The sequence below is a fragment of the Chiloscyllium punctatum genome, chromosome 39 (genome assembly GCF_047496795.1).
Source record: "Chiloscyllium punctatum isolate Juve2018m chromosome 39, sChiPun1.3, whole genome shotgun sequence".
NCBI classification, from domain to species: Eukaryota; Metazoa; Chordata; class Chondrichthyes; order Orectolobiformes; family Hemiscylliidae; genus Chiloscyllium; species Chiloscyllium punctatum.
The window spans coordinates 59,183,412-59,210,094 of record NC_092777.1 but is presented as its reverse complement, the minus strand read 5'-3'; the positions used below and the strand labels follow the sequence as shown (position 1 = coordinate 59,210,094).

General features: G+C 39.3%; 1 protein-coding gene across 14 annotated transcripts in view; it reads left to right on the top strand.

Moving 5' to 3' along the window:
- bptf (bromodomain PHD finger transcription factor) overlaps window positions 1-26,683 on the top strand; it is a 149,386-nt gene that overhangs the window by 35,880 nt on the left and 86,823 nt on the right. For 7 of the 14 annotated variants that reach the window (XM_072558852.1, XM_072558851.1, XM_072558848.1 and 4 more), the window contains exons 4-6: window positions 5,650-5,730; window positions 22,484-22,699; window positions 23,867-24,085. The exons of 1 other annotated variant lie outside the window; for it this stretch is intronic. In XM_072558852.1, the coding sequence (XP_072414953.1) occupies window positions 5,650-5,730; window positions 22,484-22,699; window positions 23,867-24,085 (516 nt within the window). The remainder of the gene's footprint in view (window positions 1-5,649; window positions 5,731-22,483; window positions 22,700-23,866; window positions 24,086-26,683) is intronic. 6 more of the 14 variants (XM_072558859.1, XM_072558861.1, XM_072558853.1 and 3 more) reach the window with 4 other exon arrangements.

Genomic DNA, 26,683 nt, shown 5'->3' with positions numbered 1-26,683 from the left:
TTTGTTAAACAATGGTTTTAATATATTAACACATTTTTAAAAACCCCAAAATAAAAAAAAATCTACAATTAGGTCTGTTTACGACCAAAATGATTCAAAGTGTTACTAAGAAGTTATAGTTAACGTGGATATCATTTATGAGGCACTGGGACAGTTTACTCCTTTTGGCGTATCTATCATTTTATAGTCACTGAGTTAATATATAGAAATGGGTGAACGGAAAGAAGCTCCTAAAAGAAAGTATCAACAGCTCCCCCTGTTGCTATATAGTTGTAATTATTTCCTACAGCACCCATCTTTGAAGTCCCTGAGAGAGAAAATTTATTCACTGCTTACTAGTTAAAAGTTCAATCTAAATTACAAACAAATTGGGAATTTCATTTTGCCAATTTGGGCTGGATTCAAACTAAGTAACTGAAAAACCATAATGATGACCTAATGTTAACCTAGGCATCAGAAATGGCAACTGCTCCTCTTTGACACTGTAACATTCTCCCCACTGAACGTGGGAACTTGTGCCAAAATTAGGATAGCTGTCCCATAGACTGGTTGAGTAGTAGCTGGATACACATTCACTAAATCATACTTTAAGTCAGTGTCTCATATTCTCTCCATTGTGGTCATGTCCTATTTCACTGACCACTCAGACCCAGCAGAAGTAGTGGCACAACAGTGTATTTTGGTAATGCCTGCCCCTAGGAGTCCTCAAAATGATTTCAGATCCCTTGACGTTTCATGGTATCATGTCGAGCACAGCAGGGAAAGTCCCTGCTGATTATCAATAACAGTCCCCTTTCAGCTGAATCAGTGTTTCATGATGTTGAATACCGCTTGGAATGAATACGGAGTGAAGAAACAAAATAATATATTCATCACTGGAAGTGGAGTTTGAGTTTCATACTGGCTCAGTGTGACTACATTGGTCAAGTTTTGAAGGAAATGTTTTGCCAAATTGAGGCTGTAGCAGGTATTGAATCTATTTTTCTAATCAACCTGTTTTTACATGTTAATACTGGTGGGACTTGAACCTGATCTAAGGATAGGGATATTGCCTCGGCCTCTGTACCGCAAGAGTGACCCAGCACTCGGAGCCAAAAAGCAGTTAACTTTCCAAAAGCATTGAATGGCATAAATGCTGAGTCTGAGCACCCCAATTTTCGTATTGAAGGCTTACATTTCAGAGCGTGATGTGCTGCAGCAGTACAGTTGCAAGATTGATACTTACCTAATGTGTTAAGTTGCCCAGGCATATTTTATCCTTCCAAAAAGCTGAACAAATCCAATCTGGCCGATAATTCTGCATCAGCAAGGCAAAGGAAGGTGTCAATACAACCGGGACATTTTGCACCAAAAATCTTTACTCACTCATGCAACAAACCATGAATGGATAGACACAGTACAACAAGCCATAGATATTAGACAGTGACAAACACAGAAAATGAAAAAACTAGACCTGCAGAAAAAACTAGACAAACTTACACAAAGTAACAACACTGACAACACAGAAGCATAGATAAAAGACTTATCTGACCGACCCTTCTCAGACACTGAAAAAGCCATGTTAATAAGAGGATTAAATTAACTACCAGGATGCAACCAAGATAGATTTCTTAGCAGCATTAGAAACAACACTAAAAGACAACCAACTCTCAGAAGAAACCCAGTAAACCATCAGACAGATAGTCGCATCAACATTAAGCAGAAAAAAGGAAGGAAACACACTCAACACACAAGAAAGGAAAGCACTGGAAAGACTAAAAAAAGGTAAAAACATTGTTATCCTACCAGCAGACAAAAGGACGCTTGACAGTCATTCTAAATCGAAGAGACTGCATTGAAAAAGCAAACTCCCTGCTTAGAGATACCAACACTTACCAACAAGTGGCCCTACTCAAAAAAACATCAGAAATCTGGAGAAACAAATAAGACCGACTTCCAAAAAATGAAACCAGACGAATCCAACACACCACGCTTCTACTGGATTACCCAAAATTCAAAAACCAGGAGCCCCCCTCAGACCCATAGCCTCGCTGCCTGGAACACCAACTTCCATATTGGCCAAGGAGCTACATGAAAGACTAAAACACTTAGTAGAAGACTCATGACAATCCATCCGCTCCATCTAAGAATTCCTGAAGACCATCAAAGACAATAAGATAGAGGATGAAATAATGGTCTTCTTTGATGTAACAGCCCTGTTTACATCAATCAACATTAACCTGGCCAAGGAAACACTGACTACACTATTAGGAGACCCAAATACACAATCACCAAACACCACTAACTTCTTCAACAAGGACAACATCGTCAAGCTAGTGGACCTATGCCTTACCACCCACTTCACCTTCAACAACAAAACCTACAGACAAACCAACAGAAAACCCATGAGATCTCAGTTATCAGGGTTCTTAGCAGGGGTAGTAATGCAGAGACTTAAACGAACAGCTCTGCCAACCATCCAACCCAAACTTTGGGTCCACTATGTGGATGACACCTTTATCATCACTAAATGAAACAAATTAGAGGAAACCTTCAAGACCATCAATAGTACACTTACTGGAATCAAATTCACTGAAGAGGAGGAAAACAACAACAAACTGCCATTCTTAGATGTCACAGTAGAGCGAACAGCCAATGGGGAACTTTAAACCAGCATCTTCAGCAAAACAACACATACGGGCCAAATATTGAACTACAGAAGCAATCACCCCAACATCCACAAACTTAGCTGCATCAGAACATTATTTCAACGAGCCAACACACACTGCAGCACAGAGGAACTACACAGAGCAAAGGAATCACTTATACTGTGTATTCAAAAGGAATGGGTACCCAAAGAACACAGTCCACTGATTTTTGTTTTAGCAACAAACAGAACACGTCCAGAAACCCTAGCCACTCATCCCTACATGAAAGACATCTCGGAAATGACTGCCAGACTACTCGGACCCTGATAGCTCACAAACCCACCAACACACTAAAACAGCAGCTCATGAACTTGAAAGAACCTATACAAACAACAAGCAAAACTAATGTCATTTACAAAATACCGCGCAAGGACTGTTACTATGTTGGACAAACAGACAGAAAACTGACCACCAGCATACATGAACACCAACTAGCCACAAAAAGACATGACCCTCTCTCACTAGTACCCTTACATACGGATGAGGAAGGCCATCACTTCAGTTGGGACAACACATCCATCCGAGGACAAGCCAAACAAAGACCCGCACAAGAATTTCCATAAGCACTGCATTCCAACCAGAATTCTATCAACAAACACATTGAGTTAGACTCAATCTACCACCCTCTGAGCAAAGGAACAGGAAGTGACTTCGCCACAGGAAATGACATCGCCAACCCAAGGACACCCAAACATATAAATAGAAAGCAGGAATTTTCAGCAGTGCTTCGCCGGAGGTCCACTTAAGATGTTACCAAGTAGGATAATGAACGGTCTGGACGTGAACCTTCAAGCTCAACGAGCAAACCTACATCCATGTCCTTGACAGTGTTATCTAGTCTTCTGAGTCATTCAGTTCCAGATAATGTTGCAGCTTTGATCTCAACTTAAGCAAAAGAGCATAATTTCAGAGCAATACTCTTCTTGAGATATAGGTAACATTTGATTAAGGGCAATGCCAAAAAGCCTGAATAAAACTGAAATCACTGATAATAGGGGCATCATACCTAATACAAAAAAATGCTCTTGGTTGGTGGAGGCCAGTCTCTTCAGCATCAGAACAATGTTGCTGTAGTTCCTTTGAGTAATGTCTTAGCCAAAACCATCTTGTTCTTCAATGACCTTTGCCACAACAGAAGCTCAGAAATGGGGATGTTCAACGATTGCATTGTTGTGTATGAGATATTGAAGCGGTCTTTACTAATATGATGTAAGAATGGACAAAATTCTGGGTTGGGCAGCAGTATGTCAACTATAAGACAAATTGCAGATGTATATCAAGACTCCTCTCGCGGGTGTCTTCCAAAGCTACAACTTGTACCACCTGAATAAAAAGGTAATGAACGAGGACAGTAGCTGCATATGATTACTGCAGTTTTAAAGTTTCCTTCTTAGTCAAACCCAAGCTTGGAGGTGTTTTGCAATTCTTTAACTGTCAATGCAGTACCTGCTACATGAGATGGATTGCAGTGGTTCAAAAAGGTGGTTCACCAGTACCTTCTGAAAGGCAATGAGGGATGCGTAATTAACGCTGCCTGGATAGCTAAGCTCTCACTCCAGAACTCTTAATAAAATGCTTAAGTCAAGCTTTAATATAGCTCTTTTCACTGCTTTGGTTATTCACAGTTACTCTAGGTGTTTTTTGGGGAATGAAGTACTTTTTGGTACAATCTCTGCTGTAATGTAGGAAACACAACAGCCAAACTGTTTGTGGCAAGGTTCCACAAAAGCCAATGTGATGAGTAGGTAATCCATTCTAGTATTGTTGATTAAAGTGTAAATATTAGATCAGCCAATAGAGAGAACATCTATAGTGTCTTTGGGAACTTGTTCATTTTTTCTTGCACCTATTGGTCTTTGGTTAGGTGTCTCATCTGAAAGGTATTATGTAATTTTGACAATGCAGCTTTTGCACAGCATGGTGCTGAATCTCCGTCTAGATTATGTCAAGGAGTGAAACTTCAACCCATGACTTTTAAACGCTGACAGTATTGGCAACTGAATCACAACTAAAAAAATGGTATTTTGCTCCAGTGAGCTATCCAACACCATAAGTCGTAGGTATTTCTTAGTTTTTAAATTCATATATTTGCTTTTATGTAGGTAAATTTAAGAGATCAGATGTAGCTTCATATGAGATTGGAACTGGAGAATTCTCGTCAGCCAGATGTCTGTTATTAGTTTAACCGAGGTGTTGTCACCTTTCAAATTCTACCATACTGTTATACATGTGGCTGTGGAGTGAATTCAGACTACCACCTGATTAAGGAGCGACGCTCCGAAAGCTAGTGTGCTTCCAATTAAACCTGTTGGACTATAACCAGGTGTTGTGAGTTTTAACAGACTACTCCAGATATTGAACATGATGAGTGAATATAAATACATTCACTTTTGTGACTTCAGTGGTCTCCAGGTCTAATATGCTCATTGTCAGACTCCAAGTCAAAGTAGATTTGCTTTGGATAGTGTCCTGTAAACTCAAAAACCCTACTTTGAAAGAAATATTTTTCCAAGCTAGAGTTGAAGTAAAATTTATTTTTAATGAATTGATCGCCACTAAAGATGAAATGTTGCAGCATTCTCTATTGAAAATGTTGATAGAATTTAAAGGTCAAGACTGGCCTTAATAGGAATGCCTTGAAGGATTTATGGAAGAATGTTAAGGTTGCCATGAGATTTGCCTGGTGAGGCCTAGATATAGCTTAAGGGGTTTGGCAGCTGGGCACTCTGGTATTTTCCACTTAATTTGTTCATGAATCTTTATCTTAATTGTGTTTTCTTTCGGTTTTATCAATTTTCCCCCAATATTTTGTTCCTTAATCTTATTTGTAACATTTCTTAAATTTATATTGTCTGCATCCTTCCTTTACCTATCTCACTCCCCCAAAGGTTAGTTATTCTTTTTGTTTCCAGTTTGTTTTTTCTTCAATAGTTTTCTTTTTTCCCCTTTCATGTTCATTTAGGAATTGGGGACTCCACGGAGCCAGGCTGGGGAGAATTGCAGGTTGTGGGAACTCTGAAACAAACTCCTACGCAACAAGGCGGTAGGCAACACTCTAAAAACTAATCTTGAGAGCATTGGGTTACTTGCAAATTATTTTGGCATGATCATTTGATCACTTAGCCATGCGCCACAATGAATGTTTTTTTCCCCAAGATGAAGCAAGGAATGACTTGAATTTTGTTTGAATTTTGTCTTTTTTTTAATTTGATGGAATAAGTCGAGGTGAAGAGAGCAAAGTTTCACAGTAGTAAGACTTGAACTAATGTGTGAAAGATAACTGGGCAATATTCGGTAAAGACTCTGTTGGTTTTTTAACAGTTGCATTTATATTGCACCTTTCACCATTTAAGGATGTCCCAAAGTACATTAAAGCGAATAGTGTTCTGAAGTGTAGTTACTTTAGTTTGGGAGTACAGAACTTGAGTATAGCTGTATAAAGGACATTTTTCTTGAAGCTTTTTGTTTTGCATTCATCAGGCAAATTTGCAAGAAATTTCAAAATAAATGAAAACAGCAATTATAGCAAAGTGCTGATTGTTTGTTTGGAAAATCTCTTCTGGTAGAGGGGTTGTCTTGGAGAATGTACCAGTTAATGATGACTGACTGTTAACCACCATGTTTGCTTTAACTTTCAAACAGGGCAAATTAACTTTGGTCTGTGCATTGCTCTGAGAAATGAACCAGAGAATGGATGTCATCTGTTTTGCTACATCACAATAGGCAGTGTGTACTCATGTAATTTCTGTCTGCAAAGAGCAGGGCCCTATGTATTAATGCATTTAGCTTCTAATGCACACAGAAACGCCAAACTGTGAGCCTGACTGATCCTTTTGTAATGTAGGAAATATGCAAGCCAGCAAGCTTCCACAACAGGGTTGAATAATAAAATACTGATTTAGGGATTGATCAGTTGAGAGATAAATATTGACTGAATGATTGGGATAAGCACCACTGTCGCTCTTCAGACCAATGCTGTATTTTATCCTCCATAGATAGATGTTTAATATCTTATCCACAAGATGACAACCCTGAAATTGAAGCAGTCTTTGAGAACGGCACTGGTAGGTTTTAGTGTTCAAGTTTAAGTGGGACTTTAAGCTACAATCTCCTTACTAAAGTGAGCATGCTACCAACTACCTAATAGTTGAACCCATTGGAAGTTAGGTCATCCATTTTAACTTTGTGAAGATAAATCCTTGATGCTTTGAAAGCAATTGAAGTAGCTGAGGGCATGCAAAGTTAACATTCACCAGTAGCAAAATAATATTGGACCCTTTCTTTCATGTTAAGTCATGGCAAGGCAATTACTGATTTGATTGAGTCCCTAATTGTACTTGAGAAGGAGCTGAGAGTTTTCCTGATGCAATGTGGAGTTCTTAGCATCATAAAGTTCTTACTGCATAGAAAGAGATGCTTCGACCAATTGTGTCTGTGGCAGTCATCAAATATTCAGCTGTTCTAATCCTATTTTCCAACACTTGACCTGTAGTCTTGTATGCCCTGGAGTTTCAAGTGTTTATCTTTTACTGTGTTGAGGGTTCCTGCCTTAAACACCCTTTAGGTAATGTGTACCAGACACCTACAATCCTCAGGAAGAAAGAAGTTTTCTTCAAATTCAATCTAAATCTCCTTCTCCTTAATTTAAAACTCTGTCAGTGGTTATTAATTGCTTGACTAAGGAAAAGGCTTCTCCACATCTACCTTGTCTGCACCCCTCAAAGTTTGTATACCTTGATCAGATACCCTTCCCCTTCCCTGTTCTCAGGAAAACAGCCATAGCCTATTTAGTCTCTTTTTGTGGCTGAATTGCTACAGCTCAAGAAAAATCCTGGTGAATCTCACATGTACCCTTTCTAATGTAGATATAATCACAGTCTGTTTGGTTGTGAACTGCAAATTTTTGAGGAAGCAGTATTGCAGAAATGGTCTATATTTCCAAGTTGGAATGGTAGATCACTTGGGAAATCAGAGGCTTTGATGTTCTCACGTGCTTGCTCATCTTGTTTCTCCTGATGGAAGAGGTTGTATTTTTGAAGGTGCTATTGAAGTACTCTTAGCAAGTTGGTACCTTGCACCTAGAAGATGGCTTTGATTCCTAACACTGTGGTGATAGTGAGGGATTAAATACTGTTTGTAGTTGGAGCGCTGATTAACTGGGCTGCTTTACCTTGGATGATTGAGTTTCTCAGTTGTTATTGGTGCTGTTGTGATACAGGCAAGTAAAGAGTATTTTGTCATACTCCTGATTCCACTCTTGATGGACAAGCTTGTTCAAGTGAATCGACGTTTCGGGCATAAGCCCTTCTCCTGTTCCTTTGATGCTGCCTGACCTGCTGTGCTTTTCCAGCAACACATTTTTAAGCTCTGATCTCCAGCATTTGCAGTCCTCACTTTCTCCAAGCTTGTTCAAGTCAGTTGGTCAATTAGTTGTTGTAGCATTCACAACCTCCTGAGTTGTTGTTGAAACCACAATGTTTATTAGGATGTCTAATTAAATTCCTGGTCAATGCTAACCTGTATAACCTGCTTGTATACAGTCCAGGCATTTCTACTGTTAGGCAGCGATCACCCAGTGCACTGCCACGAGTGTGCTATGAAATTTTGTGCAAAGCTAATGAAAATCCTGATGAAGACCTTATGCTCGAATAATTGGCTTTCCTGCCTCGGGTGTTGCTTGACCGGCTGTGCTTTTCCAGTGTCTCACTTTTCGATAATGGAATCAATGCAAAATAAACGTCATAATATTCCACCCAATCAAAATTACAGCGCATAAAGCTTGTGAAACTTAATCAAGTTAAAGGCTTGGTATCGGCCTTTTGATCCTCAGACATGACTATTCTAAACTCGTGTGGCCAAAGGGTAAAATTGAGTGATATGAAGAAAGTAATGTGCTGTGCAGTTGTTTCTCTCATTTGAGGTGTGCTGCATTACTGAACATCTTGGGAACCACTGCTCTATAGCATTGTTACTGATCTGATTTCCCAATCTGTGTGACAGTTCAAGTCTCCCATGATTCGAGTTCTACTTTTTTTTTATTATTGCTTACATCTCTAATTTCCTGTTTAGTGTCTTCCCCAACATTATCACTACAGTTTGGGGGTTTGTGGGGACAGAGATGAGTGTAAGGATGAGGTGCTGGGGAAGCTGAAAGATGTGACCGCTAAATCACTGGGACTGGATGGACTGCATTGCAGGCTCTGAGCAGGTTGTAGAGGCATTGATGGTGATCTTTCGGGAATTACTACAGTCAGGGAGGGTCCCAGAGGACTGGAAAATGACTAACATAACACCCTGTTTAAGAAGGGAGGGAGACAGAAGGCAAGATGCTGTAGACCAGTTGTTAAGATTTTAGAGTCCATTATTAAGGATGAGATTGTTGAGTAAATGGGAGTGCATTGAAAAATAGCTTGGAATCAGCATAGCTTCATTAAGGAGAAGTCATGCTTGACAAATCTTTTAGAAATCTTTGTCTAACTTGCTCATTACCACCTCAGAGGAGTACTAATGGATGTGACCTATTTGAATTCCTAGAAAGTCTTTAACAAGGTGCCACACAGGAGGCTGTTAAATGAGACCCCATGGTGTTAGGGGAAAGGTTCTGGCTGAACAGAAGATGGACTAATTGACAGAAGGCATAGAGGATGGATAAGGGTCTTTTTCTGATGGCAGCCAATGACGAATAGAGTTTTGTAGGGATCCATATTGGGACAACTGTTCGTGTCATACCTCAAACAAAATCTGGATGAGGGACATGAGGGTATTGCTGCTAAGTTTACAGATGAGACAAAGATAGGTGGAAGGACAGGTAGTGTGAGGAGGAAGAGAGGCTGCCAAAGACTTGAACAGGCTAGGAAAGTGTATAAAGAATGACATAATACAGTATCAGAAAATGTGTGATTATGTTGTTTGTTAAGAAGCACAGAGGTGTAGACTATTTTCTAAACCGAGAAAGCTTTGGAAATCTAAAGCACAAAGGGACTTAAGAGTGCTGGTTCAGAATTTCCTTAAGATTAATATACAGGTTCATTTTGGCAGTTAAAAATGCAAATACGGTGTTAACATTGATTTTGAGAGGACGAGAATGCAAGAACGGAGATGTACTGTTGATGCTGTAAAAGACTATGTTTAGACTAATATCTTGAAGTTTTAGCCCCGAGAAGGATGTGCTGGTGTTTGAGGTGGCCCAGAGGAGGTTTACATAAGTGATCCTAGGAATGAAAAGGCTTGTCATTTGAGGAATAGCTGAGGACTCTGCGTCTGTACTCAGTGAAGTTTAAAAGAATGAGGAAGGGGGGGATCTGACTGAAGCTTACAGAATACTGAGAGGCCAGGACAGAATTAAAGTGGGGAAGATGTTTCCACAATTAGGAGAGACTAGGACCTGAGGGCACAGCTTCAGATTGAAGGGGTGACCTTTTAGAAATTAGATGAGGGATTTCTTCAGCTGGAGAATGGTGAAGCTGTGGCTCCCTACGTCATGCTTTCAGACCTTCATCCCTGTTTTTTCTTAAACCTGTATCGGTGGTACCGATATGCACTATTACCACTGACTGACTGTTCAGACTTTCACTCCAGAATGACCTATACTCTCTCCAAAAATATCCTTAACCCACGCACCTGGGAAGCAACATACCATCAACATACCATACCATTGCAGCCGCACAAACTTTTTAATTCCCATACAATTGAATCCACTATTACTATAGCTTTCCCACACTTATTTCATTCCTGCTGTTTAGTAGAACCAATCATTGGGCAACGAATTTGGCTGTTGCTTTCCTCTGAGAGGCCATTCCCCCATCAGTAGCCATGAATCTTCTGTTTACTGTCTAAACTCAAACTAATTGCCTTAATGTGTTTGCCCGACTGTCATAAACTCACCAATATAAATATTGTATCCATTAATTCTGCAGAGATTCTCCCAGGCACTTGATTGCACTCATATATCTTAGAAATGATGCATTTAGGTCACTGTCCAAATGACTCGTTGAGGTTTTCAACTTTTCTAAAAAAAAACTTCTCAGAATTGATCAAAATCTATCTGCCTCGATTTTAAATTCGCATGCCAAAAATAGTAAGGATGTTGTGAAACTTGGAAGGGTTCAGAAAAGATTTACAAAGATGTTGCCAGGGTTGGGGGATATGAACTACAGGGAGAGGTTGAATAGGCTGGGGCTGTTTCCCCTGGAGTGTCAGAGACTGAGGGATGACCTTAGAGTTTTATAAAATCATGAGGGGCATGGATAGAATAAACAGTCAAAGTCTCTTCCCTGGGGTTGGAGAGTCCAGAATGAGAGTGCATAAGTTTAGAGTGAGAGGGAAAAGATATAAAAGAGACCTAAGGGGCAACTTATTCATGCAGAGAGTGGCGTGTATATGAAATGAGCTGCCAGAGGAAGTAGTGGCAGCTGGTACAATTGCCGCATTTAAAAGGCATCTGGGTAGGTATATGAATAGGAAGGGTTTCGAGGGATATGGGCCAAATGCTGGCAAATGGGACTAGATTGCGTTACATACCTGGTCAGCATGAGCAAGTTGAACTAAAGGATCTGTTTCTGTGCTGTACTTCTATGACTCTGTTATACATCTGTAACACAGCATACCTAATACACGAAGAGTTAATTATCTAAGTTAAGGATAGTATCAAATTGAAAGAAAAAGTATCATAATACAGCAAAGATTAGTGGTAGAGAATTGAGAAATGTTTTAAAATAAAAATCAATGACCAAAAACGGCAGGAAATAAGCTATGGGCAAAAATAGCAAATAATAGTAAAAGAAATAGTAAGAGCTTCTTAAAATATATAAACAGGAAGAGAGAGAGCCCAAAATGATAGTCGTCTTAGAGGATGAGGCTGGAAAATAATAATGAAGAACGAAGAAATGTCAGAGGAATTAAGTAGGAGTTTTACATCAGTCTTCACTGTAGAAAACACTAATAGCTTTCCAAAAAATGCTAAATAATTAAGGGACAAAAGCCAGATAGGAAGTAATACATTAATTTTCATTTGAGTAAAAGTACTAATGAGGCCCATCTGGAACTGAAGGGATACATCCTAGGACCCAAAAGGAATTAGCTATAAATAGTGGATGCACTAGCAGTAATTTTCCAAGAACCTTCGATTCTAGAACTGTCACAAAGACTTGGAAAACTGCCATTGTAAAATGCTTATTCATGCTTAAGATAAGTAAAGGTTAATTAGCTGTCATCCGGAAAGTCCCGGATGTTTGGAAGATCGCTATTGTAACCCCCTTGTTCAAGAAAAGATCAAGACAAAAGATGGAAAATTATAGGCCAATTAGCCTAACCTCGGTTGTTGGTAAAATTCTAGAATCCATCATTAAGGATGAGGTTTCTAAATTCTTGGAAGAGCAGGGTCGGATTAGAACAAGTCAACATGGATTTAGTAAGGGGAGGTCGTGCCTGACAAACTTGTTGGAATTCTTTGAAGAGGTGACAAGTAGGTTAGACCAGGGAAACCCAGTGGATGTGGTCTATCTAGACTTCCAAAAGGCCTTTGATAAGGTGCCACACGGGAGGCTGCTGAGCAAGGTGAGGGCCCATGGTGTTCGAGGTGAGATACTGGTATGGATTGAGGATTGGCTATCTGACAGAAGGCAGAGAGTTGGGATAAAAGGTTCTTTTTCGGAATGGCATCCGGTGACAAGCGGTGTCCCGCAGGGTTCAGTGTTGGGGCCGCAGCTGTTCACATTATATACTAATGATCTAGATGAAGACACTGGGGGCATTCTAGCGAAGTTTGCCGATGATATGAAGTTAGGTGGACAGGCAGGTAGTACTGAGGAAGTGGGGAGACTGCAGAAAGATCTAGACAGTTTGGGAGAGTGGTCCAGGAAATGGCTGATGGAATTCAATGTGAGCAAATGCGAGGTCTTGCACTTTGGAAAAAAGAATACAAGCATGGACTACTTTCTAAATGGTGAGAAAATTCATAAAGTCAAAATACAAAGGGATCTGGGAGTGCTCGTCGAGGATTCTCTAAAGGTAAACTTGCAGGTTGAGTCCGTGATTAAGAAAGCGAATGCAATATTGTCATTTACCTCAAGAGGGTTGGAACATAAAAGCACCGTTGTGCTACTGAGACTTTATAAAGCTCTGGTTAGGCCCCATTTTTGGAGTACTGTGTCCAGTTTTCGTCCCCACACCTCAGGAAGGACATACTGGCACTGGAGCGTGTCCAGCTGAGATTCACACGGATGATCCCTAGAATGGTAGGTTTAACATATGAGGAACTGCTGAGGATCCTGGGATTGTATTCATTGGAGTTTAGAAGATTAAGGGGAGATCTATTAGAAACTTACAAGATAATACAAGGCTTGGAAAGGGTGGACGCTAGGAAATTATTTCCGTTAGGCGAGGAGACTAAGACCCGTGGACACAGCCTTGGAATTAGAGGGGGTAAATTCAGAACAGAAATGTGGAGACATTTCTTCAGCCAGAGAGTGGTGGGCCTGTGGAATTCATTGCCGCGGAGTGCAGTGGAGGCCGGGACGCTAAATGTCTTCAAGGCAGAGATTGATAAATTCTTGATGTCACAAGGAATTAAGGGCTACGGGGCGAATGCGGGTAAGTGGCGTTGAAATGCCCGTAGGCCATGATTGAATGGCGGAGAGGACTCGATGGGCCGAATGGCCTTACTTCCACTCTTATGTTCTTATCTGTCATTGCGAAAATGTGAAGAGTCTATTACAAAGAAAATAAAAGCAGAACATTTAGAAATACCCAATATAGTCAAGCAGAGTCAGCATAGTTTCATGAAGGGGAAGTCAAATCTGACAAAGTTATTAGCACTCTGAGGTAACAAGCAGGGTAGATAAAGTGGAACCAGTAAATGTTGTATATTTAGACAGTAAGGGTTTCTTTAGTAAGCCTGTGGATATTTAACCAAAGAGGCTATGTTGGTAAGTATATTCAAGACTGAAATTGATAGATTTTTAATTAGTAAGGGAATTGAGGGTTATAGGGAGAAGACAGAAAAATGGAGTGAGAACTGTCAGATCAGCCAGATCAGCCAGAGTCTCATTGAATGGAGGAGCAGACTCTTGGACAAATGGCCTACTTCTCCAATATCTTATGATTTTGTAGATTATTTTCTACCTAGCAGGTGTAATTTTGCATGGAGTTTTTGTACAGCATTGATATGTGTTGGGAAGCTGTTTTGTTTACCTCTAATTCAGATTGGTCATTTGTTTTCAAAAGTTGTAATTTACCACTTAGTGACTTGATGCAAAGTTTAATTGGTACAGAACTGGCAGGAACCATTTATTCAGCGTTAGTGACATGCTGGTGGGTGCCCAAAATAAAAATGAAGGTAAACCTCCAAATTTTCTCTAATTTAAGATTTTGGTCTAACATTTGGAAGTACAAAATTTGAAAATATAAATTTAGTCCATTTAGAAACTATTTTATACTTTTTATCCCTTTGTCCTCTTGAATTGCACAAATAATCTATCTTGAATTAGCCTCCCTGACAAGATGATATTGTTCTGTTCTGTTAGTGTTATTTTACAAGTGTAAGATTTCCACATTTTGAGAAAAGATTTTCTCGATGGGGACTCTGGTTCTTACACGATACAGTTTTTAAAAAATTTTTCGTTTGTATTTGTGACAAAATCAGACTTGCTTATCTTGATCTTTTGGGTTTCATCTTGAGCAATTTTAACGAGAGAATTTAGTCCCTGAATATCAGAACAATATTATAATTCAAAATGAATAGTATTTTAATCACATTTTGTAGCTCAGCTTATTTTCTCAATCTTATAAGTATCATGTGTTTAAATGAAATCAATTGTTAAAATTTTGGTTATGTTTTTCGGAATTGAGCCATTTTTTGCAGTGACCAATTTCAAAGCAACACAGCATGCATATTTTAGTCTCTTAACTACTTTATAATTTAATATTAAATTTAGCCTTTTCATTTTTGAGGATAGTTTTAACAAATTATTATCTTTCACTGAGGTGACATGACTGGGATGTATTTATGCCTTAAGTACTGAAGCAAAAATGGTGTAAATGCATTTTAAACTAGTTGCTTTTTAAAACAAAATTCATTGGATATGGGTGTCACTGGCTGGGCTAGCATTTACTGTCCACCCCAGTTGCCCTTGAGATGTCATCTTGAACAACTGCAATCAATTTCTTGGAGGAAGACGGGGGAGTTTTGGGTTCTTGCAACACTGAATGAACGGTGATATATTTTCAAGTCAGGATAGTGAGTGGCTTGGAAGGAAATCTGAAGGTCTTGGTGTTTCCATGTATCTGTTGTCCTTGTCTTTTGAGATGGAAGCAGGTTTGGAAAGTGCTGTCTAAAGAGCTTTGGTGAATTCCTGCAGCGCATCTTGTCGATGCGACACCTTTGATTGCTGCAGAGCATCTGTAGTGGAGGAGTGAAATTTTATGAATGAGATAACAATGAAAAGGATTGCTTTGCCTTGGAAGGTGTCAAGCTGCTTGAGTGTTTTTGAAGCTTCACTCATCCAGACAGGTCAGGAATATTTCATCACACTCCTGACTTGTACTTTTGTAGGTGATGGGACAGGTCTCAGGAAATCAGGAAGTGCTAAAAGATTCCTCATTAGAAAGCATGTATGATGGGCTCAATTCAGTTTCTGGTCAGTGGGAACCCGCCAATATCATGACTGTATGGTATTTAATGACAGTAATATCATTGAACGTCAAGGGATGATGGTTAGGTTTCTTCATGGTGGCAATTGTCATTGTTTGGCATAAATGGTACCTCCGATTTTTATAAGCCCAAACTGACACTGTTCAGATTTTGCTTGGGTCACAAATGGTGCTTAACCTTATGCAATAATCAGCAAGGGAAGATCACTGATGAAGCAGCATGAAGATGCTTGGGCAAAGGATATTATCCTGAGCCACCCCTGCAGCGATGTCTGGACCTGAGATAGTGATCTCAGACAACCATAGCCATCATCTTTCGTGCCAAGTTTCAATCCAACCAATGGAGAGATTTTGCACTAAAGCTGTAATGAGGCCAGGACTTGAATGGCCTTGGAATTTGTGGAATCCAAACTGAACATTAATGAGCAGATTATTGCTTAACAAATACTGCTTGATAGCAATGTTAATGACACTCAAAGTTTGTGAGAAGATTTGCAGCTCGGGTGCTCGTTGTCGTGGTTCTGTTCGCCGAGCTGGAAATTTGTCTTGCAAACGTTTCGTCCCCTGTCTAGGTGACATCCTCAGTGCTTGGGAGCCTCCTGTGAAGTGCTTCTGTGATGTTTCCTCCGGCATTTATAGTGGCCTGTCTCTGCCGCTTCCGGTTGTCAGTTCCAGCTGAGAAAAGAGAGAGAGAGAGAGAAAGAAAAGAAAGAGAGAGAGAGAGAGAGAGAGAGCTGGTAATAAGACATAGGAACAGAAATTAGGTTATTCAGCGCATAGAGTCTGCTCTGTCATTCAGCCATTGGTTGGTTTCTTGACTCCATTCTCTTGCTTTCTCCCCATAACCCTTGATCCCCTTGACAATCAAGAACCCAGCTATCTCTGTCTTAAATATACTCAATGGCCTGGCCTCGACAGCTTGTGTCAGTGAATTCCATAGATTTACCACTCTCTGGCTGAAGAAGTTTCTCCTTACTCTGTTCTATAAGGTCTTCCCTTTATTCTAAGTCTGTGCCCTCAGGTTCTCGTCTGTCCTATTAATGGAAAGAGCTTCTCAACATCCACTCTGTCCAGGCCATTCAGTATTGTGTAAGTTTCAATTAGATCCCTCCTTATCCTTCTAAATGCCATCGAGTATAGATCCAGATTTGTCAAAAGTTACTCCATCTTTGTTCAGCTTTTGATTACTGGGACCATTATCACGAACCTCCTCTGAACCCGGTCCAGGGCCAGTACATCCATCCTGAGATAGGAAGCTCAGAACTGCGCACAATACTCAAAACATGGCCTGACCAGAGCCTTCGAGAGTCTCAGAAGTACATCCCTGACTTTATGTTTAAGTCCCTGCAAAATAAATGCCAACATTGCATTTACCTTCCTAACTACTGACTCCACCTGCAAGTTTACCTTGAAAGAATCATGGACGAGAACTCCCAAGTCTCTGCACTTCAGACTTCTGAATCGTCAAGTAGGTGTTATATCTGGCCACAAAGTTTCCAGTTATATGGAGTGCCACTCGACTCCCACACAATGGAGGGTATTCTCAATAGGAAGGTGGGATTTTGTGCCAACAAGGACTGTCGTGACAACTGCAGCTCTGGGAGGCAAATTCCTGAGGGTGAAGTCAAGTATTATTTTTCTTTCTTGGTTCCCTCACCACCTGCTTTTGACCCTGGCAGCTATGTACTTCAGGGCTCAACTGTGCTGCTGTGTCACTCTTGGTGCAGTCTCCCAGAGCACGTTCTGTGCCCTTGCTCCCTTGGAGCTTTCTCCAACAGGAAGAGTACTGATTCATCAGTTTTGGGCTGGAGTCATTAGGGATTAAGTTCCAGGATTTTGACTACGTAACATTAAAGGAATATATTTCTAAGTCTGGGTTGAGAATGGATTCCAGGGGAACTTACTGATGGTGTTCCCATATATCTGCTGATCTAGTTGGTCATAGTTATAGGTTTGGAAATACTGTCTAAGGAGCCTTGGTGAATGCCTACAGTGCCCCTTGCAGTTGTAGCCACAGCGTGTACTGAGTGTTGATGGTAGAGGAAGTGAACATTTATGGATGTGATGCCAGCCAAGGGATTGCTTTGTCCTGAACGGTGTCAAGCTTCTTGAGTGTTGAAGCTGCTGCTGTCTGGGCAAGTGTTGTGTATTCCATCACATTCCTGATTTGTGCCATATAGACCGTGGACAGGATCTGGGGAGTGAAGAGGTCAGCTATTTGCTGTAGGATTTCTTGCCACTAATCTGATGTTGCACCCACAGTATTTGTGTGGCTGGTTCAGTTCACATTGGCCAACTCCCAGTCAGCTGCATATCAGTGTGGTGCCACTTCTGCTGGTGGTCAAGGATGGTGATGGCAATGTCTCAGACATTGTGTGTAAGGCATGATTCCATTAGTATGATCATGTCAGGATCAATTAGTCTGTGAGACAAGTCTCCAAATTTTGAAACTAGCTCCCAGATGTTAGTAGGTAGGGCTCTGGAGGGTTGATAAATCTATGTTTGTCATTGTTGTTTCCAGCGACTTGATTGAAGCCAAGTGGTCTGCCCAGTTTCATTCCTTTTTTGCTTTACTCATGGTTGATACTCAGGAAATTATGTGGCAACTCCATGAAGGCCAGACCAGGTAAGGATGCTAGTTTTCTGCCACAAAAGGATATTAGTGAATCAATAGGTTTTAAAACCATTGACAATGCATTATGGTCATCATTAGACTTTTCTATTTCCAAATTTTTATTGAATTCAAATTCCGCCATCTGTCATGGTGGGACTCTAATCTCATTTCCCAGAAGATTACCTGGGTATCTGAATTACCTGTACTAGTCTAGCAGCTGTTACTGCTCCTAGTTTTCCACAAGCTCTTTAACTTGTACTGTCAATTTATTTTTATTTTAAGAAGCAGTGTTCAAATTTTGTTGCCTTTGAATAGAAGGATTTCTGCAATAGTGACATAGTGAATGATGTGATGACTGTCCTTCCAAGTGGAAAAAACTGTTTGTGATTGCAGGATCAGAGCGTATCTTCTGGCTCCACAATATAGTGTTAACCTTTGTATTGAGTTATATTAATATGATATGGAAAAAAAACTTCACCTTTTGGTGTTAACCTTTGGTCCAAAAACTCAAATATGTTCACCACACCTTTTAAAAACTTTGCCTCAACAGCAAAAAAAGCAACACAAGTGAATACAGAAATAGGTAAAACAAACAACAGAATGTGTGGACAGTAACAGGCTCCAGAACCTTGACTAGTTGGTCATTCATTATTTATGTGAACATTTGCAATGGGTTTGGTAGGTTATTGAACAAGAGTTTCTGACATTGATCACAAATGGAAATATTGGCTGACAGGTAGAAAAAGACAAAGGGCAGTTGTACTTCTACTGTCCTGGCTGAGACCAGCTAAGTGAGCAGACTAGGATTAGAAGTGAGAATAGAAGCAGGAGAAAACCATTCAGCCCTTTGAACATGTTCCACCATTGATCGTGATCTTGGCTGGTCTTCCAACTCAATGGCTGCTTCCTGCTTTTACCCTCCTGTCCTTTGATCCCTGTTTCCCATTGGACTACATTCAAATCGTTGAAATTTTACCAGTTTTGGGCTCAACTGTTTCCTGTGGTCGTGAATTCCACAGGTTCACCACTATGAATAAACTTCTCTTCCTCTCTGTCTGAAATGGTTACTGGATGAATCTTGGATTTCTTGTTTAATCCCTTCCTTTATACCTCCATACTGAGGCTTGCAGACAACATTTTCTGACCCTTGGTGTTTGTTAACTCAACCCATGCAGATTCAGCATTGTGGTTTTCTAAGTCAATTTCCATCCTTACTATTGATTTGTTCTTGTCTAACAATGTTACCCCCCCACCCCCCCTTTCCCTTTGTGTCTGTCTAATTACAACTGCATTAGTATTTATTTGCACTATTAATCAGAAAAGTGAATTCTCTACACATTAAGGCATAAAGAATTTAGACTTTTTAACCTCTTCTTAGCTTTATTTTGCACTTTGGCCTACTTTTGTTTTGCCCCTCTTTTTATGCCTTGATGCTTTTGTCGTTTGTCTTTTGTTTCTATCTTTGTTTCTCCCTCTTCCTCCTATCCTTGCTGTCGCCTCCACTGTATGCATTTCATTTCTATACTCACTAACAGTGATGCAGTTATGGTCTAAACAGTCTAAACGTGTACAAATTCAGCTTCATCTGTGCCCTTTCAATATCTTTGTTTTCTAACATTAAGTTATACCACTTATACTTGCTTCAATGACCTTTTTCTGCAAAATGCACTACTCAACATTTCTCTGAATTGATCTGTTGATTTTTGTTACCCTGTCCATCATGCAGCCTCTTTAATACTTCCCCACATACTTCCTCCTAAATTGTTATTGTAACTAGTTGGCCCATTCGTCCATTGAACCAAAGTTGCTTTGGTGATTTTTACATTGATTGAGAGCCAATAGTAATATTGAACAGCTGGGTGATGGTGATCACTTAGTAGGGTCATCATTTATTGGGGCCAGTTTCTAGTGATGCTCTGCTGAAAGCTGCTCTTATGATGGTAACAGTGAAGTGCAGGCAATTAAAAAAAAAAGTCCAAACTTCCACAATTGTAACATGAAGATCAAGTCGTTGCTGTAGTAGTGCTGTGTAGTCCCAGGTGGTTGTCACACGTACTCCTCCACCATCTGGAAGAAGACTTGAAATATGCTTCTAGATTTGATTTGATTTATTATTGTCACATGTACCAAGGTACAGTGAAAAGAGTTTTGTTTTGCATGCAGTACAGGCAGATCATAATATACAGAGATCGTAGAGTGATTAAACAGAGCAAGGAATACAAAGTTATGGCTGCAAAGAAGGTGGACAAAAAGCAAGAATCACAGAATCTTGCAGTGCAGGAGAGATCTTTGGCCCATTTAATCTACACCAACAAATGAACTAGACTAGTTACATTAGTCCCACTTTCCAGCATTTGGCCCATAGCTTTGAATGCTATTACACTTTAAAAAGTACTTGGATGAGCATTTGAAGGATGTGAGGTTTTTGCCTCAACCACCTTTCTAGGCAGTGAATTCCAGATTTTCACCACACTCTGGGTCAAGTTATTTTTTCCTCAAATCCCCTTTAATCCTGCCTTGAAGTCTAAAATTATGCCTTCTTCATATTGACCCTTCAATTAAGGGGAACAGCTGCTTTCTGTCCACACTGTCCATGCCCCTCATAATCTTGCACTCCTGAGTGGTCTTCTCTCCGCTTTCTCTGCTATAAAGAGAAAACCTCAAGCTTATTCCAGCCTCTTTATAGCTAGACTGATCTATCCCAGGCAACACTCAGGTGAATTTTCTCTGTATCCCTTCAATGCAATCACATCCTTCCTATAGTCCACTTACCAAATTACACACACAGTTGTATCTGTGGCTTAATAAAATCCTGTCCATCTTCAAGTTAACTTCCCTGTTCTTATAATCTCTACCACATATACTGTACTGTCTTAACTGATCTGTTAGCCTGTCCAGCCACCTTGAGGAATGTGTGAACAATCACTCTGTGCTTCCTAATGTTCTTCCAGTCATTGAGTGTTTCTTTTCTTCCAAGGTACATAATCTCTCACTTATCAGTGATAAATACCATCTGCCATTGAGCTGGCGAATCTATCTGTATCCTCCTGTAATCCAAGAATTTTTTCTACTGTGAACCACCTGGCCAGTCTTTGTTAGCGAGCTTTGAGAAATTTGGCACGAAGGTTGAGATTCTAGGTGTAAGTTTGCTCACTGAGCTGGAAAGTTTGTTTTCAGATGTTTCGTTGCCATACTAGGTCACATCAACGGTGAACCTCCAGTGAAACACTGGTGTTAGTGATCCGCTTTCTATTTGTGTTTAGGTTTCCTTGGGTTAGTGTTGTCAGTTCCCATTGTCTTTCTCAGACCGTGGGAAATGGGGTCCAAGTCGATGTGTTTGTTGATAGAGTTCTGGTTGGAATGCCATGCTTCTAGGAAAGTGGTGTCTTTCCTCATCTGTATGTAAGGATACTAGTGAAAGTAGGTCGTGTCTTTTTTTCATTAGTGTTGTCCCCCCCTCACACATCTATCTTTTCACTCCCCTGACCAATGAAGTAGTTTGTAGGAATACCAGAATAATAAGGCACTGAATCTGTTACTTGATCAAGGGCAAATTGTCTCTTCGTCCTAGTTCTTAATTCTTGATTCTGGAGATGAGCTTGACTTAAGAAGAGAGATTGAGCATTTTAGGGTTATAGTCTTTAGAGTTTAGAAAACTGAGAGTTGATCTAATTGAAGTATATAAGATTATAAAGACAATGTAGATGTAGAAAGGATGTTGACTCATGGAGCGATGTAAGGTGAGAGCTTATAGTTTTACAGAAAGGCGTAACAGATTTAAAGCAGAAGAGAAATTACTTCTCTTGAAAGGTTGTGAATATGTTGAAGTCACTACCCCAGAATATTGAATATGAGGAGATAGACTTTTAATGAGTAATGGTTTGAAAGCAGGCAAGAAAGTGGAGTTGAGGTTGAGGTGACATCAGCTCCAGTCGCCTCAAATGACGAAGCAGGCTTGAGCTGAATTGCCTACTCCTACTCCTTGTTCTTATGTTCAAATTATTTGTAAAAATACATTGTTTCTAATCCTGTGCTGCTGTCTAAGATTTACCAATTTTTTTTTGATGCTGTATGGTTCTGACTTGCTATTTGAAATAATTTAATCTGCTGTTAATGATTTGAAGATTCTAATTAAGTAATTATTACTTTGTGACTGGTTATATAGATTGGATACTCTTTCCTTTGGAAAAAAAACTTTTTTGAGAAATACTGAATTAGTGTTCATTTGAATCACAAAACTGAAATGTTTATCAGCTATCTTTACAAATATTCCTTGCATTCTAAATAATGAGCAAGAATTGTCTTGTGGTTTTTGCACATTATTCCTTCCTTTGATTGTAGGTCCAAAGAGCTGTTGAGTTTTTATGCTGAGATTGGTGACATGAATTTGATACAAATTGAGCATTATTCAGTCTGGGTAGAGGTACAGTATTAGCATTTTGGGCATCAACTTGGAAGTGCTTTTTTATGCTATATAAAATAGCACAGTCAGCCTGTCTGTAGTACTAAAATAAATCTCCACTCTCTTCCTCAGAGGAAATTTTGGAGCGGCAGAAAGCAAAACAAGAAGCAGAGATGGAGGAAGTTAAGCAAAAGGCAGCAGAACAAGCAGAGAAGGCCAAGAGAGAAACTGGGGATAATAGCCAAATGGAGATTGAGAGAAATAATGAAACGTCAGAAGAGCAAACTGAAGAGAAGGACAAAGATAGTAAAGAGGCTGAAGAAAACCTTCAGGCAAAAGGCACAGAAGGTAAATAGTGTTTTACCCCTGTGAAGTTTTACAAGGTTAACAATCAGTTGATGTCACCACTTAATTCATGCAGTAGAAGCACTTTGTTCCTGTTAATTTATAAAACTAGATGAGTTTCAAATCGCATCTATACAATGTTAATTCTGATCACTATAATAGTGGTAATTGTAGCTAGATTCGAACTGTAGATACTGAGGATAATTGTGGATTATATGTACACAAATAAAAGGTAGAGTTGTTCATTTTTAAAACCATCTACATGATGTTTATATCAGTCTGTTCTTCATTGAGGTTTATTTGGAACATTGAAGATTCGTGCTTCATGACACTTTATTGACAAACCACAAAATCCCAGCAGATGCATGGGACTTTAAGTTGAAGCTGATTTGATTTTAATTACTATATAGATTCTGAGACCCACATTTTCTGTATCATTGAGTTATGTTTATCTTATTGATGTGTTGGTTTCACCAGCACAATATTCCAATATCTGTAGAATTATGGAAGTCACTGAGTTCATACAACATGACTTTTTTGTTCTTGGCAGAAAATAATGTGCAAATTATGAGATAAAAATTGTTTCATGTTCAGTGGTGATTGTAGTGGTAGCAGTGGAAGAACGTGAATAGTGGTAGTTATTATGCAACTTATTTGGTACCAATTCAGTAAAAATTAGTTTAATTAATTAACACCAAAGGACTAAACAAGCTGGATGTTAACTTTATTCACTGTTTAGTAGTACTAACTCAGAATAGAGATTCAAAATTGTTTATGGTATCAAGGTTGTTTGGATGTGATCTTGTCAAACATTACTAATGTTGGGAAAATTTTCAAGTTGTCGTCTTTGGAAGTATGCATTTCACATTTGCTCTGAGTAGTTGTTTTAGCTTGGGCAGAAGAAAATGCCAGGATGGTGTCTGATAGCTACTCTGAAAAAATCTACTTGTATTAGACAGTTTTAAACACAACAAATCAAATCAGTTGTACATGCTGTATATTAAATATGAATGTGTTTGTGTACCTGTATTGTAACATAGTGAAATGAGTGACATTTCTTAATTTGGATATTCTCAAAATATGACGTGCAAAACGTCTAAGGTATTTCTTTAGACTTATGGTCAGGGACATATTCAAAAGGTGGTGCTTGTGTTCTGCATTTTGCTATAGACCCCACACCTAGTGTCGATAATTGTAGCTCTGAAAATTCAGGGACTTTGAAGAGCGATGGCAGCAGCCAAAATGCTTCTGCAGATGAAAATAAGCCTTGCCCAGCGAAGGACACTGGAGAGACCGAGCTAGCAAATCCTCAAGCTGAGAAGCTGACCGAGGAGAAGAAACTGGCAGTCGAATCAGTACAGCTCCCCCTGGATAGAACAGGTACAGAAGGTGACTCATCATACCTCTCTGTGGGGGGAGCAGTTCTTTTCTCGATCATCATCTGAGTGAATGTACTACCTCCATCTTTGGAATCATGCATCACTTTTTTTTTGTTCATTTTCTTTGCTTGCGGGCTGCAGTTCTAATTGTCTGTTTATGAATCTATTAATTACTAAGTTGGTAATACAAATGATTTACTGACATTACTAATTTTTAAATCAGAAGTTGGCAGTCAAATCTATCTTTGCTGTTAGGAGGACTTTCCTCGCCTTACATGCCAAAAAAATCTCTTAACTTGTACCTTAAGTGATTTGACTCCAGTTTAATTGTAGCTATTTCATCTTTTTTTTCTAAGTTTAGATTTTCATCTTTTTGCTTTCGAATGCACACCCAAATGTCCTCACTCAGCGTGCACTCCAGTACAATTTCAGGCTGGTTATTGGGCACAAGTATGAACTCTAATTAACAAGTTCTCTGACCATGTCAGGGATACTAAGATTGAGTTATGCTGCTTCCACTGTTGGCATGTCTGAAACCTGCTATCTGTAGACAAGGTCTATCGCTGGCTTGTATATTTCATAACAAGACTAGGCAATGGGTTGAGTCAACGAGTGTGTGTGTAATTGTTTTCAGTAGACCATTGTTGTTTTACACCATGTCAAACACAAACATTTCTTTAGTTTGTGCATGATGGAAAATTATTGTATATGTGTAATGTTATCTCCGATTGGATAATTGATCTGCAGAGCAATGGTCCCTGAAGGAGGAAAATCTTTTGTAGATATTATCCTGTCAAATATCAGGCCCTACCAATGAGTCCCAAATGATGCAAATTAATGTCTCTGCTAACTTGTTGACATAATATTTTCATCTGTATACTTAATATTCAATTATTATGGTTAGCAGCTGTCATCTCCAAAGAAATATATCTTAAATTTCCTGTCATTTTTGACAACTATTATGACTTTTGTTTCAAACATTGATATTGTTGATGAACATATCAATAAGGTTTTTGAGAAAAATTGCATGCTTTTTTCCCCTAAGCAGTAAATAATAAACCAGAGTAATGTTCCTTTTTATTAAGGTTTGTATCTGAATTTCTGGATATTGATAGTTTGGAGATGATTTTCATGTCAACTTGTTCGAACAGATTTTACTTTTAGCTTATTTTAATACTTCATACATAAAGTTTATATTTGAAACCAACATTCGATAATGCTGAAATTCAGGGACTATGTTTTATGAATGATGAGAAATAAAAATATCGTATGGTAGTTATTGTTGAAGAACTATTGGTTTGAAACTAGTTTTACAAAGATTCCTACATATGTGTTTTGCACTGTTGGCTCTGTCTCATTATTTCTTTCACTTACAGCAAAGAGTATTGCATGCGCCTTGCTTTGATCATTTGTTTTGTTAACAGCTGCAAAACAAGTTTCACAGTGCAATTTCTATGAACTTCAGTGTCCCTTTTTTGCCATATATTTTAAACTTGATTACATTTAAATATAATTTTGGAAACATTTGTTTCAGGTTAGCATTTAGAAGTAACATGCTTTTTACAAATATTAATATTTTCTCGCTTGGCATCAGCACTCAGGCAAGATATAATTCAGTAAAAAGTCTTCCACTGGTCTCTGACCCAATCCTAGAACAGCACCACATTCTGTGCTAATGTAAATGTTTCAATATCTCTCACTAACCATTCTTGTGATTTATCGGACTAAAAAAAATTTAGCACAAAACTATTTTTACTTAACATAGGGCTCTCGTTCATCAAAAACCTGGATGAGATTATTTTTATCTTTACCTTAATTAAGGTCATGGGCGGCACGGTGGCACAGTGGTTAGCACTGCTGTCTCACAGCGCCAGAGACTCTGGTTCAATTCCCGCATCAGGCAACTGTTTGTGTGGAGTTTGTACATTCTCCCCGTGTCTGCGTGGGTTTCCTCCAGGTGCTCCGGTTTCCTCCCACAGTCCAAAAATGTGCAGGTTAGGTCAATTGGCAATGTTAAATTGCCCGGCCCGTAGTGTTAGGTGAAGGGGTAAGTATAGGGGAATGGGTCTGGGTGGGTTGCTCTTCGGAGGGTCGATGTGCCGAAGGGCCTGTTTCCACACTGTAAGTAATCTAAAAATCTAAATTAAAACCTTAATTTTGCACAGGACAGTAATAGCCAAAACAATATATCTGGAAAGTATTATAGATATCAAGAAATGTTGCTCAAAATGAGGAAAAGTTAGATAAATATAAGTGCGACTATAAAATACTTGAGGACATAAGCTGGTGGAATGAACATATGAAACGCAGAAAGAAAAATTTTTAAAAATGCCTGCAGCATTAAATTTCATGATGATAAATCGCTGTAGTGGACAGCGAAGAAGGTTACCTCAGATTACAGTGGGCTGAGAAGTGGCAGATGGAGTTTAATTTAGATAAATGTGAGATGCTGCATTTTGGGAAAGCAAATCTTAGCAGGACTTATACACTAAATGGTAAGGTCCTAGGGAGTGTTGTTGAACAAAGAGACCTTGGAGTGCAGGTTCGTAGTTGCTTGAAAGTGGAATTGCAGGTAGATAGGATAGTGAAGAAAGCGTTTGGTATGCTT